The sequence below is a fragment of the Dunckerocampus dactyliophorus genome, chromosome 10 (genome assembly GCF_027744805.1).
Source record: "Dunckerocampus dactyliophorus isolate RoL2022-P2 chromosome 10, RoL_Ddac_1.1, whole genome shotgun sequence".
NCBI lineage: Eukaryota > Metazoa > Chordata > Actinopteri > Syngnathiformes > Syngnathidae > Dunckerocampus > Dunckerocampus dactyliophorus.
This window is the reverse complement of record NC_072828.1, coordinates 4,759,370-4,777,999: the sequence shown is the minus strand read 5'-3', so window position 1 is coordinate 4,777,999 and position 18,630 is coordinate 4,759,370. Positions and strand designations below refer to the sequence as shown.

General features: G+C 41.2%; 2 protein-coding genes across 7 annotated transcripts in view; both read right to left on the bottom strand.

The window, feature by feature from the left end:
• Positions 1–18,630, bottom strand: part of LOC129189285 (AP-1 complex subunit sigma-2) — a 28,550-nt gene that overhangs the window by 4,357 nt on the left and 5,563 nt on the right. For 2 of the 6 annotated variants that reach the window (XR_008572779.1, XR_008572780.1), the window contains one exon: positions 1,318–8,742. The exons of 2 other annotated variants lie outside the window; for them this stretch is intronic. Coding sequence is in view for 1 of the 4 variants with exons in the window: in XM_054790843.1 (XP_054646818.1) it covers positions 10,685–10,746 (62 nt within the window). In the remaining 3 variants the exon portion in view is untranslated. 2 more of the 6 variants (XM_054790843.1, XR_008572778.1) reach the window with 2 other exon arrangements.
• The window catches only part of shroom2a (shroom family member 2a), an 89,261-nt gene that overhangs the window by 69,001 nt on the left and 1,630 nt on the right, over positions 1–18,630 (bottom strand). The gene's annotated exons all lie outside the window — the stretch shown is intronic.

Genomic DNA, 18,630 nt, shown 5'->3' with positions numbered 1-18,630 from the left:
TTCTGCAACGTCACATTTTTAAATGTATGAACATAAATGGTCAATAACCATACTTTATATATGTGATATATTGGGAGGTTATTTTATAAGTGATTTTTGTTCAAATACTTTGCTAGCATGTTTTCTATCTATGATGTTTCTATCGTCTTATGACATCCACCAACACTGAGCTACGTAAAAACCTACGCAATGCACGTAGCGCCGACATAAACGTCATATCCAGTTTCGTATAACATACATGAATAAATAGAATAAAACACACAAAATGCAGTGATATTTCAATGTGAACAACCATAAACAGAGTGCAATGAGGGATTCATTTAGAGCAGGGGTGTCAAACTCATTCTCACTCAGGGCCACATCGCCATAATGGCTGTCCTCAAAGGACCAGATGTAACTTATAAATAAAACTAAATGTAATCAAAGGTAACGTAAAAGAAACGTAACAACTCCTTAACGTTAAATAACTCTAAATTTATGACTTATTCAAGTGACAAACATTACAGTTGCATAGAAAAAAAATATCTTTACTTGTTGCTCTGTTACAACATGAATCATTTGAATTTGTCAGCTTATGAAACCCACACTACTCCATCAATCAAGGGTCAAACTATCCAAGTCAATTAAGAAAAATAACATAAAACACAAGATTTTGTTCATAACGTTTTTGTCAAAGTTAAAATGGGCTTAATTACTGTAGAATCAACAATTGTGAGCTGCTAACAACATGTATGACAGATGTAGCATTTTACACAAAAAAAGGCTGCACAGTCTTGCATCCAACTGATGGTTTGACTACAATCATTTGTCTGCATACAAACATAAAACCTGCAAATACTAAATAAATGCAACAGCAGCTACACCTAAATAGTATGTAATCAACTAAACATTACAAAATAAAAGTTGACTCAGTTTACAACTGTATTGGTCAACTTAAAAAAATAGCAGTTTTTAGGTTAATCTAAAAACTGATATGTTTTAAAGTCTGTAATTGGTCGGGACACACCTGCTCACAGACCTTCAGCATGCATTGCTTCAAAAACGCTCCCTCTGAAAGGAGAAATCAGCTGATGACAAACACTTGGAAGCGTGGGCAATTTCTTCAGCCACAATAAAGCTAGCTTCCACTACTGCATTGTTTTTGGCTGTGGATTTCGTGACCACACTCTGCTGCAACCACAGTTTTAATTCTTGGGCAATTTGTTGCTTTTCTTGAAGGCTAGCTTTGGCGTACTTAGCTCCCTGTTTAGTGTCAAAATGCCGACGCAGATCGTACTCTTTAACAACCGACACCGCTTCGTAACACAGAAGACATACCGGTCTTTCTCCTTGAAGCACAAACAAGTACCCGCCTTCCCATCTTTCTTGAAACGGTCTTCCATCCCCATCAACTTTTCTCTCCCTGGACATTTTGGTATCATTATTTAGTTGTCAAGTCAACTCGTTGGCATTGATGTGGAGACACTGCCGTTTAGTGGCGGTGAGCCGTCACATCGTATTGTAGTCGACAGGCATTGTGGGAAGTGTAGTTTTTTTTTTAATCAAAGCACGCTTTTGACCTATTTAATTGCTCTCGCGGGCCACATAAAATGACGTGGCGGGCCACATTTGGCCTGCGGGCCTTGAGTTTGACACATGTGGCCTACAGAAACAACGACAAAGTGTTATTAGCCACCTTGAGACTCTTTCTCTAAAACCTAATCATCAGGTTGGAAGTCTAGGTGTAATAATGGACTCAGACCTGAACCTTAACAGCCATATTAAATAAATAACATCATTAGCATTTTACCACCCAGAAAACACTGCCAAAATCAAGGAAATAGTGTCTAAGCCAGATTTAGAGAGACTAATCCATGTCTTTGTCTCCAGCAGGCTAGACTACCGTAACGGCCTTCTCACCGGGTTCTCTAAACGAGCTGTAAAACAGCTGCAGTACATCCAGAATGCTGCTGCTCGAGTCCTGACTAGAACCAGGAAATATGACCACATTAGTCAAGTACTCAGGTCTCTGCAGTGGCTTCCTGTCGCTCGGAGAATAGACGTTAAAACAACCCGGCTTGTGAACAAGTCTTTTCACTGTCTTGCGCCAAAGTACATCTCTGACATGTTAGAGCAGGGGTGTCAAACTCGTGCCATGGAGGGCGGAGACACTGCAGGTTTTCTTTCCAGCCAATCACTAAAGCAGGAGCTCATCAATTACTGTATCTATAATAACCTTTTGGTTCAATGTCATATTAAAACAATATTTTAGAATAAAATATACATTGAACTTATTTTGAATACACATCAGAGATGCATCTGTAATATTTTGTGTCTAACGCAATAATAAAAAACTTTTTTTGTGGTTAAATACAACTACTGTATATTATATGTTTCAATGCTTAATAAAGTTTTTCTAATAAAACACATATCAAACTTGTTTTTAATACATATTGGAGATGTCTCTAAAATAGACCCCTATGATGAGAGACAGACGTGGACCAAGATTTCCCTATCCCGGATGCGCTTCACCGGGCCCCCCCTCTGGGGTCAGGCCTGGAGGCCTGTGTCATGATGATGAAGATTGATAAAATATTTCAAATTTTTGGAACTGCCAGGCAGGAGGCCTAGAGGAAGACCAAAGAGGAGGTTTATGGATGTAGTGAAAGAGGACATGAAGGTAGTTGGTGTGAGGGAAGAGGATGCAGAAGACAGGGTTAGATGGAGGCAATTGATTCGCTGTGGCGACCCCTGAAGAGAAAAGCCGAAAGGAAAAGAAGAAGAAGAAGATCCACAATCCTTATGTGAGACATGAAGACACGTCTTTCTCTTTTCTGTGTGTTCTAAAACGGCTAAAAAGAGCTCATTAATGCACGTAATGCGACACATTTTGGTCATTTTGAGCATTAGCAGAACTTCCTTCCTGGGCGTATTGATTTCGCATAGCAACATAGAAAGCAACGCTACACCTAGCGTTAACTTTTCCAAACTCAAACACAAAAACACAGCAGCTGTGGCAGCAGCTCCAAAATGGATGTTGTGGTAGTGGCCTGAGGCATTGTGAGCGTGGCGCTGACGCGCTGCAGGAGAGTGTGTGGTGAAGCTAGAGCTAGCCAGTGTGGTGTGGTGAGGTGTCACTACGCAGGTAACGTAGTTCTTCAGCGTAACAACGTTAATAATGATAATAATAACAATGTTGCTGTAGCTTGAAAATGTAGCTCACATTATGTAAATGGGGCGTTGTTGGCCTTTTTTGGAGGTTTTTTCAGAAGGCTTTAGAGACGGAACAGGTGCCTCTTTTTTTATCTGTTTTTGTATCTTTAGAACACACAGAACAGAGAAAGATGTGTATTCATGTCTCACATAAGGATTGTGGCTGATGGGCAAAATTCCCCCCAAAAACAACAATTGAACTATTTCCTGTAACAAATAATTACATTTGGGCTAATATTTTAATAAAAATACTGTTTTTAAATTAAAAAACTAAACAAAAATATTTGTAAACAAAATAGCTCTGAAATGATAGTCAGTCCAGTTGTATATGCTGTTATTTGGCCCATTATTATGATTACGTTTATTGTGGACAGCATTTAAGCAGCACTTACTTTTGCATCCTAATAGCACAGGATGAGCACAAAGTAGAAAAAGCTTCATCAAATAAACAACCTTAAGAAAATATCAACATGCACCACTGACTTATCATGAGACATTTTGATACTGCTAAATATAACAAACACAACATTAGCAGAAATAAACCCCCTTAGACAGCATGTGAAAAAAAGACTCCATCGTGCTTCACAATAGGAACCATGAATCATTTATTGACCTATCATAAACATTGATAAAAGTATCTATCAATGAAATCAGAGAGATCAATCAGTAGATTGCATTAAACATTTGAGGTGCTTACCCAAGTGTGCATTTAATCATTTCTAAAGCTAATTATTCCAACATAATTATGTGCCAGGCCAAACAAGACCCTTGTTTCATTATTTCAGATGAACATTCAAACATACAGTAATGTCTTCTAGTGTGTTGATGCCCGTCAATTTAAAACACAAGTACATAACATTTAAAGAGACTACGGTTAGAGTTTTCTCCTAATTACAGTCTGCTGACCACTAGGGGGCGCATTTCCAAGCGTTTCAAATGGGAACATGCCACATCCAACAACAGTTAACTTTTGTCTTTTTGTCATGTAGTACTTAAAATAGCTCGCTGCTTACACATAACAGAATACAGGAGGGGTGCCCAAATTCTTTCCAGCAAGGGCCACATTCTATTTTGTAATTATATGCTAGGAAGTTGTACATATTTGAAGAAAAACTGCATTTCAGCTTTGTGATATAGGTGAAAACAAAGAAACAAACAAAAAAGAGTATTATTAGTGTCAACTTCACTCTTTGCTCTTTTTTTCCCCATTTATGCTGTTTTTTTTAAAATTTCCAGATATTTCAACTTTGTTTTAAAATAATTAAGTACATTTTTTCTCATAATATGACTTTATTCCCATAATATAACTTTTTTCCCCAACCTAATTTTCAAAAAATCTTTATTTTGCTTTTTACTCGTGAGAATACAACTTTTTTCTCTTCATATTTGATTTTACTTTTGTACGATTACAGCAATTTTCTTCATTTCTGTTTCTCTCTTTTTTTAAAGAATAATTATTAATATAATGAATTTAATTACCAACTATTTCAACTTTCTTCTTGTAAATTTTCATCTGGTAATGTTATGGCTTTATTGCCATAATATTTTGACTTAACTTTTGTGATGTAACTTTTTCCCCAACCTAATTTTCCAGAAATGACAACTTTATTCGTTGCTTTGTTTGAGGAAAAGGCTTCTTGAGACGTCATCTGTACTTCTGTGTAGAAGGTGTCGGACGTTTCGCTCCTCATCCGAAGAGCTTCATCAGCGAACTAATAAGTGCTGGTAGCTTAGGCCTTAAATACAGTAAGAGTGGGCGGAATTGGTGTGCCAACACCCTCCTCCTATTGGTTCGTTACACTAAGCCTGGGCGGAGCAGTGGTATAATCCTATCCTGTTATTCACACCTACGATAAAAGGGAAGTGTCGCTCCCTGAATTGGGTATGAACGACTCTGATACTGGCTTGTTAGCATCTATTGTTCTGGCTCGGCCCTGCCTTCACCTCATTTGCAAGACTAAGAGCTGTGGGTTTTGGTCTCAGTAACCTGCTGAACACAGGGTCCAAATTAAACCTCAAACCACCATTCCGATTCAATGATGGGTTCTGTTGTTTGACAAAAATAGCTTCCTTTACTCCTCTTTCAAACCATCTGTTTTCTTTGGCCAAAATCTTTACCTCGCTGTCCTGAAAAGAGTGATTGGTAGCTTTAAGGTGTAGATGTACTGCTGATTGAGGACCACTAGCATTGTCCCTGCGATGTTGATAAAGCCTTTTTTGGAGCATTTGCTTAGTTTCCCCAATGTAGTGCTCTTTGCATTCCTCATCTTTACAGTGGATGGAATAGACCACATTGCTCTGTTTCTGGTTTGGAGCCTTGTCTTTAGGATGCACTAATTTTTGTCTCAGGGTATTTACTGGTTTGAAATAGGTAGGAATTTTGTGTTGCCATAAGATCCTCTGGAGTTTTTTTTTTTCGGAGACCCCCGCTACATAAGGGACTACCACTCCTCTCCTTTTTGCTTCTGTGGGCTTTTGGGTTTCATTCCCTACTCTCTTCTTTTGACATTTGTTGAAAGCCCACCGTGGGTACCCACAGGTTGAGAGCGCTCTCTGGACATGTTGTGTCTCCTTTTTCTTTCCCTCAGCACTAGTTGGTATTTGTTCCGCTCTATGTTGGAGGGTCCTAATAACCCCTAGTTTATGTTGTAGTGGATGGTTTGATTCAAAAAGCAGGTATTGGTCAGTGTGTGTGGCCTTTCTAAAGACCTCTGTAAGTAGCTGTCTGTCCTTTCCTATAATTACCTTGCAGTCTAAGAAGGCTAGTTGGTTTTCTTTAGTGTCCTCGCGAGTAAATTTGATATTGGTGTCCACCGCATTGATGTGATCTGTGAAAGACTGAATTTCTTGTTGGTCTTGTTGGTCTTGATGGTCTATTCCATCCACTGTAAAGATGAGGAATGCAAAGAGCACTACATTGGGGAAACTAAGCAAATGCTCCAAAAAAGGCTTTATCAACATCGCAGGGACAATGCTAGTGGTCCTCAATCAGCAGTACATCTACACCTTAAAGCTACCAATCACTCTTTTCAGGACAGCGAGGTAAAGATTTTGGCCAAAGAAAACAGATGGTTTGAAAGAGGAGTAAAGGAAGCTATTTTTGTCAAACAACAGAACCCATCATTGAATCGGAATGGTGGTTTGAGGTTTAATTTGGACCCTGTGTTCAGCAGGTTACTGAGACCAAAACCCACAGCTCTTAGTCTTGCAAATGAGGTGAAGGCAGGGCCGAGCCAGAACAATAGATGCTAACAAGCCAGTATCAGAGTCGTTCATACCCAATTCAGGGAGCGACACTTCCCTTTTATCGTAGGTGTGAATAACAGGATAGGATTATACCACTGCTCCGCCCAGGCTTAGTGTAACGAACCAATAGGAGGAGGGTGTTGGCACACCAATTCCGCCCACTCTTACTGTATTTAAGGCCTAAGCTGCCAGCACTTATTAGTTTGCTGACAAAGCTCTTCGGATGAGGAGCAAAACGTCCGACACCTTCTACACAGAAGTACAGATGACGTCTCAAGAAGCCTTTTCCTCGATGGACAACTCCTGTACGACTGAGAGCCTACACAGACGCGTTGCTTTGTTTGTTTCTCATAACATTCTTTTTTTAATAACGGCTTTTTTCTTTCATATTTCAACTTTGATAATAAATGTTGATGTTTTTCCTTAGATTACTACTTTGTTCTCTTAATATTTTCACTTTATTGAAAATGAGAAACTGTTCTCAATTGATCTTACCTGGTAAAATAAAGGTAAAATAAATAAAAATAAAATTGTTCTTGTAAAATGACTGCTGATTTTTCAATTTTTGTTGTTTTCTTAAAATTTTCTTATGAAATTATATTTTGGGCCAAAAAAAAAAAAAAAAAAAAAAAAAAACAGCCGCGTGCCACACTTTGAACACCCGTGGTGTAAACATTGCCCCCAGTAATGGTCGGTAAGGGTAAGACTGTCCACACAGGAATGTTTTCTGGTGGAAATGCCAAGTATTTTACGGTTTCGGCCTTTCATCCACACAGAAACGGTGTTGTAGGTGTCTTGAATTTATTTTATTCAACAATTTATTATTGTTATGATTAACAATTTATTATTGTTGTGGTTTTTGCATGCGCAAAACCACAACGTTGTGCACATTTCCGTGTGTTTACAGAAGTAGATTGATGTGTTGTGTGTTCTCCTTAACGTGTTTGTCACAGTTTCAAGGATTTTGTGCAACGGGAGTCAATATTTTAGTAATCCCACATGGTCGTCAGTCTCTGACTGTGGTATTTGCCATCTTCTTGTTTGCCGTGTAGCGGACAACAGAGTTTACAAGCATGCTTTCGTTCTTCTATCGTTTTGGTGTGTCCTGCGGTTGTGTCTGTTTACTGACACTGTGTTACCAACCCTTTGTGTACGAGATTTTTTCTACAACCGGTCAAAAAAAAAAAAAGTTTTCCAAACCTCAGGAGCGCTCCCATGTAGACAAGGTCTTGAATTGGGCACACACCCCTATCTCTTGGTTTCTCCTGAATGTATGAGGAGTCTGGTTCTACAGTATACCTGCTCCATGTATAAAGTACTTCAAGATTGTGATTTGGCACAATTTAAAGAAAATTTAATTGCATTGAATAAAAAATGAGCTCCGGTTAGAAAATAAACCCTAGGACGCATTTTGGACAGCCTTGGATTAGCAGAAAGCATCTTGACCTACACTGGTTTGGTTCTTATGCGTTTTAATTTTTTTTTTTTTTTAAAGGTATGATGGAAAAAGTTTGGATGCCAAAGCTACTTTGTCTAGCGCGTTTGATGCCCAAAGTGCAGCCCGGAGGCCCATTTGCGGCCCTTGGCTGAAAGTCGTCTTATTCTAACGAGAAAAAAATTCACAGTTTTGCAAAAATAAACTCTTAATATGAAGAAAAATAATGTCACTTAGTAGCACAGACTTGAATTATTAAAGAAAAAAAAAGTTATTTTTTCAAGCAGTAATATTATGAGAAACAAACAAAACAAAGGACAAAAATTTTTGGAATAAAGTAAAAATATTATGGGAATAAAGTCAAAATATTATGGGAATAAAGTCATAATTAAAAGAAGAAGATTGACTAGAAGAAAGGTGAAATATTTGGGAAATCTAAACAAAAACAACAATAGCAAAAATGGCGGGAAAGAATACACTTTTTCAACTCTATGACAAAGCTGAGATGCGTTTTTTTTATCTTGAAATATATATAGCTTCTTAGCACATCTATTTTTCTTCTATCTTGCTGCAAAATGCGTGGACACCTGATTTACATGAATGATTATGAGAAATGTTGCATTGCTGGGCAATGACTCCCTCGTTAGAGGGTTACAGAAACAGCCAATGGAGGTTTGATGAGTCCAAGAAGTTGTACTGTAGGGACATTGTAAGCATTGTTGTGTCGCGCCAGTTGAGCAGGATAGCGTCCACAGTGCTAAGGACAAGGACATGGAGCATGCATGGAGGACAGCAGCAGCAGCAGCAGCAGCAGAAGCAGCCATGGCAGCCGTTCAGTACACGGGTACGGTAAAGTACTCATGACGGGGCTGAGGGAGACAAACTGCTTTTTAAAACAAGCTGGAAGGAGATTTATTACAGAAGAGATATAAAGTATTCAGATATCTCCATGCAAAGAATACTACATCACAGTCATAAACACACATGACATGACACACGGTTACATAATACATCATCATGTTGTCTTACATCAGGGGTGTCCAAAGTGCGGCCCGGGTACATCTGGTTTTTGTTTCGTTTTTGTATTGGCCCACGGCACATTCTAAAAACATCATTTAACAAGCAACCTAAAACAAAACAAAAAAACAGTACCAAAGAATAACAAGAATTAACGTCTTAATATTATGAGGAAAAATAACGTAATTTTAATAGCATAAAGTTTAGACATGAAAGAAAAACCTATTTTTTTTAAATTCATATTAAAATAAAATAAAATATATTATGAAAAACTAACAAAACAATAATGTTGTAATTTTTGTAAAATTTAGTTGCGGAAAATGTTTAAATATGAGAATAAAGTAAAAAATTATGGGGATAAAGTCATAATTAGGAGAAGAAAATTTACTAGAACAAATCTGAAAGTTGAATTGAAAATTGAATTGAAAAAATATTTTACAAGAATAAAGTCAAAACATTACAGAAGTCATATTCTAATAAAATGTCGCAATTTTACGAGAATAAATTCGTATGACAAAAAAAAGTCATTTTAGTAGCACAGAGTGGAAATACTGTATAAAAAAATAGATGTTATTTTTTTCAAGTCATATTATTGTGAGTAAACAAAACAAAAAAATGGAAAATTAGGTTTGGAAAAAAGTCTTAATGTTATGAGAATAAAGTAAACATTTTCTGGGAATAAAATCATAATTATAAGAAGAGAATTTACCAGAAGGAAGTTGAGATAATTGGAAAATGCAAAAAAAAAAAAAAAAAAAAAAAAAACAGCAAAAATGGGAAAAAAAGGGCAAAGACCGTATTATTAGTATTACTAATCCTTTAAACTAATAATGGGCTTTTTTCACCTATATCACAAAGCTGAGATGCATTTTTTTCTGAAAAAAAAAAATATGTACATATAACTTCTTAGCATATCTTTACAAAATATCAAAGTGGCAAATATGCATCCTTTCATTTTATGTGGCCCTCACTGGAAAAGGTTTGGACACCCCTGTCTTACATGAACAAACAGGACTTATGGGGTGAAGGGTAAGGGGTTGGACAAGGAACCAGACAAAGAGTGTTGTGCCTGTAATCTAACCAGGAGCAGTCAGGACCATGACTGAGGGAGACAGGACCAGGAAGCCAGAGCAAGGAACCAAGAACCCAACCAGGAAAACTGGACCTGGACCTGGACCCAGACCATGACCATTTGACCACAAAACTGACCAGTACCACCAAACCAGGAACCTAACGGGAAATACTGGACCAGGGACCAGTCTAGGAGCACTGGAACAGGAACCAGATCAGTAGCACTGGAACTGAAACCTGACCAATAGCACTGGAACAGGAACCAGATAAGGAGCACTGAGCTCGGAACCATGCCAGAAGTACTGAACTGGAGCCGAACAGACAAGGAACACTGGTCCCAAAATCATAGCTAGAACACTTGGCCTAGAGCCAGACCAGGAACACTGGGCTACAAACCAAATCAGAAGCAATGGAACAGGAAACAGACAAAGAGCACTGTACCAGGAACACCAGACCTGCAACCAGAGAAGGAGTGCTGGCACAGGAACCAGAATACAAACACTGGACAAGGGAGCAGGTGCACTAAAACAGATACTTGACCTGGACGACTGCACTAGGCTTCAACCCAACCAAGAGCACTGGTCCAGAAAGTAAACCAGAAGGACTTGACATGAACTACAGAGACTACAGATGTTAAAAGACAGTGATCTTTGGAATCTGTTTCGACTACAGGGCTCTTTTAGTACTAGTACTAGTGACCTAAATCCACATGGAGTATTCACCTCAGCGGGTCAAGTTCTGGAAGAGACCAGAAGACTCTGAGGTGACATTTGGGACCGCCATACCTGAGAGTACATAAAAAGCAATCGACGTAAGCTCCTGGACTGTCCTCGTTCTCTCTGCTTCATTTTGGGATGTCATAAACAAGCCAAGTGTGAAAGCTTCTGGGACATCATTTCATCCAAGACCTGCAAACTGGCTCAACACAAACGAGCAGCTCCTGGGAAGCATATATTCTGCAAATGCAATCATTCATCCAAGTGGCTCCGCTGATGTTAGTAAGAAACCACTTGGCGCAGGCGGTAAGGTTCTTACAACTTGAACTATTGTCATCTGATCATGCAACATGTCCAAATAGCACAGACTGTGGACTAAAGTGCCTTGTGTTCATGCAGACATGGTTCATGTCGCCACTGTTGTAAACTTGTCGCTATATTTAGCAAGCATTCATTTTTCTTACATTTTTTTTTAAGCGCTAAAATGAAGCAACTTTTTTTTATCCTAGTGTACACTTTGAGACTCAGATGGGTAGAGGCGGAGTAGGTACGTCCCATTTTGTGCAATCTTAGCTGCCTCTTTTTAGCTGTTTTTATACATTTAAAATGCACACAAAAGAGAAAGACGTGTGTTCATGTCTCACATAAGAACTGTGGTGATGCAAAATTTCTAAATTCCTTGAACACTCCTCATATGCACCTGGTCTGCCAGAGAATAAGAAGACGTAGCAGGGGGGATCAGCGTTGCCAACTTTGCCACTTTCTCTCTATATATGGCCAGTACAGTAATCCCTCGCTACTTTTACTATTCTTAATAAATCATGCTGTTTTGCTGTTGAATACAGCCTATTAAAATATGTACATTGAAGTATACTTTACGTATTTTTGCCTAAATCAAGCATTTTCAAGAATAAAAATGTCTAAATGAAGTAAAATACAAATATAAGACATTCAAATGACGCATTAAAAAAAGAATGATAAATGATATGTAGTATTCTACAGTGGTCAGTAATATTACTGTAATGTTGGATGAGACACACAACTACCAGACAAGCATTTATTGCAGCTTTGAATTATCTAACAACAGGCATAATAATCCCAAACACGGGCTACTGTTGCGGCCTTAACCCATGCCAAGCTAAGGCTCAACGTTGAACCCCGACACGACTGCACCCCCGGGAACACATCTACAGCAACACACGTGAGCACGAGTCTTATTTATGTCTTATTATGTCTACAATACTGGGTAATAGGAGTGTAAAGGTGACTGGGGTGTTATTTCATGTCTCGAGGGCTCTAATAATGTTAAAATGCCTATTTAGCAGGTGGTAAATAGGTTTTCTATGCTCTGACTACCAAAATATTCCATTAATAAATAAGAAATCCTAAAAAACTTAACTTATCACGAAACCAATTCACAGTGATAAACAAAGGATGATTGCATTCAGACGCCTCTAGGTTCCCTTTTGTAAAAAAGTCACAAATATAGCAATTTTCCATCCATCTTCTACCGCTTATCCGAGATCGGGTCGCGGGGGCAACAGCCTAAGCAGGGAGGCCCAGATTTTCCTCTCCCCGGCCACTTCGTCCAGCTCCTCCCGGCGGATCCCGAGGCGTTCCCAGGCCAGTTGGGAAACATAGTCCCTCCAACGTGTCCTGGGTCTTCCCCGAGGCCTTTTACCGGTCGGACTTGCCCTGAACACCTCCCCATGGAGGCGTCCGGGAGGCATCCTGACCAGATGCCCAAGCCACCTCATCTGGCTCCTCTCAATGCGGAGGAGTAGCGGTTGTACTCCGAGTCTCTCCCAGATGACAGTGCTTCTCACCTTATCTCTAAAGGGAGAGTCCAGCCACCCTACGGAGAAAACTCATTTTGGCCGCTTGTACCCGCGATCTTGTCCTTTGGGTAACTACCCAAAGCTCATGACCATAGGTGAGGGTAGGAACGTAGATCGACCGGTAATTTGAGAGCTTTGCCTTTTGGCTGAGGTCTCTCTTCACCACAACAGACGGATGTAGAGTCCACATCACTGCAGACGCCACACCAATTCGCTTGTTGATCTCACGTTCCATCATTCCCTCACTCGCGAACAAGACCCCGAGGTACCTAAACTCCTCCACTTGGGTCAGGATCTCTCCCCGACCCGGAGATGGCACTCCACCCTTTTCAGGGCGAGAACCATGGACTCGGACTTGGAGGTGCTGATTCTCATCCCGGCCGCTTCACACTTGGCTGCGACCAATCCAGTGAAAGTTGAAGTTCACAGCTCAATGAAGCCAGCAGAACCACATCATCTGCAAAAAGCAGAGACTCAACCCTGCAGCCACCAAACCGGAACCCCTCAACGCCCTGGCTGCACCGAGAAATTCTGTCTATAAAAATAATGAACAGAATTGGTGACAAAGGGCAGCCCTGGCGGAGTCCAACCCTCACTGGAAATGGGTTCGACTTATTGGCGGCAATGCTAACCAAACTTTGACACCGGTCACACAGGGAACGAACAGCCTGAATTAGCTGGTCCAATACCCCATACTCCCGGAGTACTTCCCACAGAATTCCTCGAGGAACCAAACACATGTAGACTGGTTAGGCAAACTCCCATGCACCTCCCATGCACCCTCAAGGATCCTGCTGAGAGTGTAGAGCTGATCCACAGTTCCACGACCAGGTCGAAAACCACACTGCTCAACTATCCGGCGGATCCTCCTCTCCAGAACCCCTGAATAGACCTTACCAGAGAGGCTGAGGAGTGTGATTCCACGATAGTTGGAACACACCCTCCTGTCCCCCTTTTTAAAAAGGGGGACCACCACCCCTGTCTGCCAATCCAGAGGTACTGCCCCCGATGTCCACGCGATGCTGCAGAGTCGTGTCAACCAAGCCACGCCTACAGCATCCATGGCCTTAATGAACTCCGGGCAGATCTCATCCACCCCCGGGGCCCTGCCACTGAGGAGCTTTTTGACAACCTCATCAACCTCAGCCCCAGAGATAGGAGAACCCACCGTGGAGTCCCCAGGCTCTGCTTCCTCATAGGAAGACGCGTCGGTGGGATTGAGGAGGTCTTCAAAGTATTCTTTCCACTGATCCACAACATCCCGAGTCGAGGTCAGCAGCACACCATACACGGTGTTGACTGTGCACTGCTTCCCCTTCCCGAGACGCCGAATGATGGTGCAGAATCTCTTCAAAGCCGTCGGGAAGTCGTTCTCCATGGCTTCTCCAAACTCCTCCCATGTCCGAGTTTTTGCATCAGTGACTGTCAGAGCCGCAGACTGCTTGGCCTGCCGATACCTGTCAGCTGCTTCCGGAGTCCCATGAGCCAAAAAGGCCAGATAGGACTCCTTCTTCAGCTTGATGTCATCCCTACCACCAACGGGTTCTGGGATTACCGCGACAGGTACAGACCACCTTACGGCTACAGCTCCGATCAGCTGCCTCGACAATGGAGGCACGGAACGTGGCCCATTCAGACTCATGTCCGCCATCTCCCTCAGAACACGGAAGTGGGAGTTGAAACTCAGGGGACTCTGCCAGTCGTTCCCAGCAGACCCTCTCAATACGTTTGGTCCTGCCAGGTCTGACCGGCATGCTCGCCCACCATCGCAGCCAATTTACCACCAGGTGGTGATCGGTTGACAGCTCCGCCCCTCTCTTCACCCGAGTGTCCAAAACATATGGCTGCAAGTCCGATGATACGACCACAAAGTCAATCATGGAGTGCGGCCTAGTGTGTCCTGGTGCCAAGTGCACATGTGGACAACCTTATGCTTGAACATTGTGTTTGTTATCGACAATCTGTGACGAGCACAGAAGTCCAATAACAAAGCACCGCTCGGATTCAGATCAGGGGGGCTGTTCCTCCCAATCACGCCTCTCCAGGTCTCACTGTCGCTGCCAACGTGAGCGTTGAAGTCCCCCAGCAGAACAAGGAAACAAGCACTCTCCAGTACTTCCTAAAGAGACTCCAAAAAGGGTGGGTATTCTGAACTGCTGTTTGGCACATAAGCACAAACAACAGTCAAGACCTGTCCCTCCACTCAAAGGCGGAGGGAAACTACCCTCTCGTTCTCCTTGGCACCTGACCCCTTTGGCACCTCTCATCAGTGGTGAGCTCATTGGAGAGGGGACCCATGTCGTCTTTTCAGGCTGCGCCCGGCCGGGCCCCATGGGCGTAAGCCCGGCCTCCAGACGCTCGCTATCGTGCCCCACCTCCAGGCCTGGCTCCAGAGGGGGGCCCCAGTGACCTGCGTCCGGGCAAGGGAAAACATGATCCAATAGTAGTAGTAGTGGTGGTGACAAAGGGCAGCCCTGGCGGATGGCAGCCCAATGGCAATTGAAGAGAGAAGGGCGGCATCACTGAAGCTGGAATCACTTTTATTACAAATGTTGTTGCAAAATCTGAGGAGAAGGCGTGCGTGAACAATTCGTGCCGACATAGGAAATGTCAAATTACGCGAATGAGGTCAGCCAATAGCTACTTTGCTTACTGAGGAATTGGCAACATTGGACAGCTGTCACCCTGAACATGCCATCTGTGCGGCATTTATTCAGCTCGCCATTCTTCAGTCTGGTGCTATGAATATGCAAGTGAGCCAATCAGAACCTCCTGCACCCCACCTGACAGTCCCATTCTGCTCTTTAACTTACATTGCGCCACACAAATAAGTCAAGGGAAAGTTATATTTGGATGCCGCTTGTAAATCATTGATTGACAGCTTGTCCACATTGGGACTATGGAACTTGGAAAGGCTCCGCTTGGTTTGCAGCCAACGTGGTATCCTCTCATGACTAATTTTCTGGCACATTTCATTCCATTTATGACTTACCTCACATGACTTTATGTTCCCAGCGAGTGTTGACTCACCACTTCATAACAATATGAAGTGTCTTTGGCTCACGTACAGTAGCATACAACAGAGGAATGACTGTCATTGCAAAACAGTGGCTCTAGAGCAGTCAACACACCATAAAAATACCAAAAACAAACATAGATCAATTGTTTAACAAAAAAAAACACAAATAAATATGGAGAAAATGTTGTCTGAACTGGATTATACTGATTTTGTCATAATGAATTTTGCAATGATATTTTGTGTTCTATTAGGAAAAATGTAGTATTTTATCAGCGGCATGTCTGTGGATACGTACTCTCATTCATAGTGACATGTGCCTCAACTGCATCCAACCGACGCACGTCATGCTCATTCATACAGGGCATTGAATCAAGCACAACTGGACTGCTCAGATTTTCTGAGTAGATGTTTCAACTCTCATTCGAACAGGCTTCATTAATTCAAGCTGAAAGACTAGCTAGGACAAGTAAGGACTACATAGGAGTCTACAGCTGCCCTACCTCGTCTACTCTGGTCAGTCTCTAGTGCGGACTAGAGCTGTCCCATCTAGTCTTTGAATCGATCACAAATGGACTGTTCAGATTTTCTGAGCAGACATTTTCGCCTTTGTTCCGAGCAGGCTTCATCAGCTTATGCTCAAAGACTAAATAGGACTGATGTAGTCTGATTCGACTAGAGTCAAAGACTGGACTCTTTGAGTCAATCACATCCCATAACACAGAGCTGTCCCATCTAGTCTTTGAATCTAATCGCAATTGTTCAGCAAACGTTTCACCTCTCATCCCAACAGGCTTCATCATTTTATGCTAAAAGACAAGATAGGACAGCTCTAGTCTAACTAGAGACTGTTGGCATGTTGAGGTCTAGTCTCATTAGAGCTCGAGCTGTCCCATCTATTCCACTGTAGTCATTCTCCAGAATGGAGAGCTCTGGTCTCAAGTCAGAGAGTTTGGGATGTCCCATATAGTCTTTTAAATAGATCGCAACTGAACTGTCCAGATTTTCTGAGCAGACGTTTTGCCTCTCATCTCAGTAGGCTTCATCAGTTCATGCTCAAAGACTATATAGGACAGCTCTAGTCTGAAGTGAGACTAGAGCTACTCTGGTGTGGCTGCGAGCTGTCCCATGTAGTCTCTAAATCGATCGCAACTGGGCTGTTCAGATTTTCTGAGCAGACGTTTCGCCTCTCAGACGTTTTGCCCCAGGCTTAATTAGTTAAGATCAAAGACTAAATAGGACATCTCAAGATTTAGTAGAGACTAGAAGATCTTAATATTGTAAATTATTCTCCAGACAGATGTTTTCCCAACAGCTTTACTTAGACCCCTTTCAATGAGAAATCATTTAAACACATCCCTTCCCAGCACCTACACATCAGTGTCCAACTTGCCCTTCATAAAAAACATTTAACAGAAACTTGTTTTGAACCAGCTTAATGATTTCATTCATTCTAACCATGTTTTCTAAGTTTAGCAGTCTGGTTTTACAGCTTGCCATAGCACAGAGACAGCACTGGTAAAGGTATTGGATGTCCAATATGGACATGAAAAAGCTTTCAGTTTTAGTTCTATTGGATCACTCGGATAGACTTTTTCAATTTAGTTGATCTTTTGGGAACTGTTTTAGGGCAGGTGCTCAGGGCACATTGTATCTCCAACGTGTCCTGGAAACACCTCAGATCCGCCGGGGGTGTACTGTATGAAGCATCCTGGGAGAGAGAAGTCTGACCTCTGCTGCTACCCCCACGACGCAAAATCAGATAAGCAGAAAAAGATGGATGAATGGACATCTTATTTAACAAACAAAGTTTATGTCAGCATAGGAGAACAGTCATCAAGGAAATATGTGGTGGTCCTCAAGGTTCAATATTTGGTCGGATTCTTTTTAATATTTACTGTACATACTGCCTCTGGGACGGGTCATCAGGAGACACGATATAAACCTCCATACTTATGCTGACCATACCCAGCTGTAACTTGCCATGTCCCCTGACGACCTGAACCCTATCGACACTCTTTTGAAAAGTATTTTACAAATTAAGTCCTGGGTGGCTGCTAACTTTCTCCAGCTCAACCAGGACAAAACCGATGCTCTTGTTATCAGGCTCAAGTCAGAGAAAAAGGGTCAAAAGCTAAGCACCAAACACTCTCCCTCAAACCTAGTAAGCAAGTTAAAAGTCTTGGTGTGCTCTTTGACTGTGAACTTGACTTTAAACCATGCATCAGGTCCATGACTAGGATAGGATTTTACCATTTAAGGAACATTGCTAGAGTGACACCATTTCTGTCCCGAGCCAGTGCAGATACTTCGCCCATGCTTGACCATTATAGCGCTCTCCTTTCAGGTCTTCCCAAGAAAAATATGAACCAGCTACACGTACTTCAAAAATAAGCTACAGTACTTGCCTACTCACAGGAAGCAGAAAGTGAGAGCACATTACATCAATTCTGAACTGATGAAGCCTGCCCAGATGACTGGCAAGCTGTCCAGCTGCGATTGGTTCAATGCCTTGAGAAAATTTTAACATGGGATGTTCACTTCCTATAGCCACTGTAGTTGTAGTAGTAGTAGTCGTAGTAGTAGTAGTAATAGTAGTAGTAGAGTATAGAGTGCTGTCAAAAAGTAACTGGTAAAACTGAATAATGGTCTAAAGCAGGGGTGTCCAAAATATGGGCTGAGGGCCATTTGCGGCCCTGTGGGTGTTTTTTTTTTTAATTGGCTAGCAGCACATTCTAAAAACATAATTTAACAAGAAAACTAAAAAAAAAAACAACAAGAACAGCAAAAATGGAAAAATCAGCAGTCATGTTACAAGAATAAAATCAAAATATTAAGAGAAAAAAGTTGTAATGAGAAAATCGTAATTTTACAAGAATAACATATGAGGAAAAAATTACATAATTTTACTAGCATAATACTGAAATATTAAATAAACATGTTTTTTTTAAGTTGGAATATTATGAAAAAAATTTAATTTAAATTTTTTGTCATAATACGTTTTAATTTTTGGTTAGGTCGAGGAAAAAATTATATTATAGAAATAAATTCAAAAATATGAGAAATTTTACAAAAAGAAAGTTGAAATAGTTGGAAAAT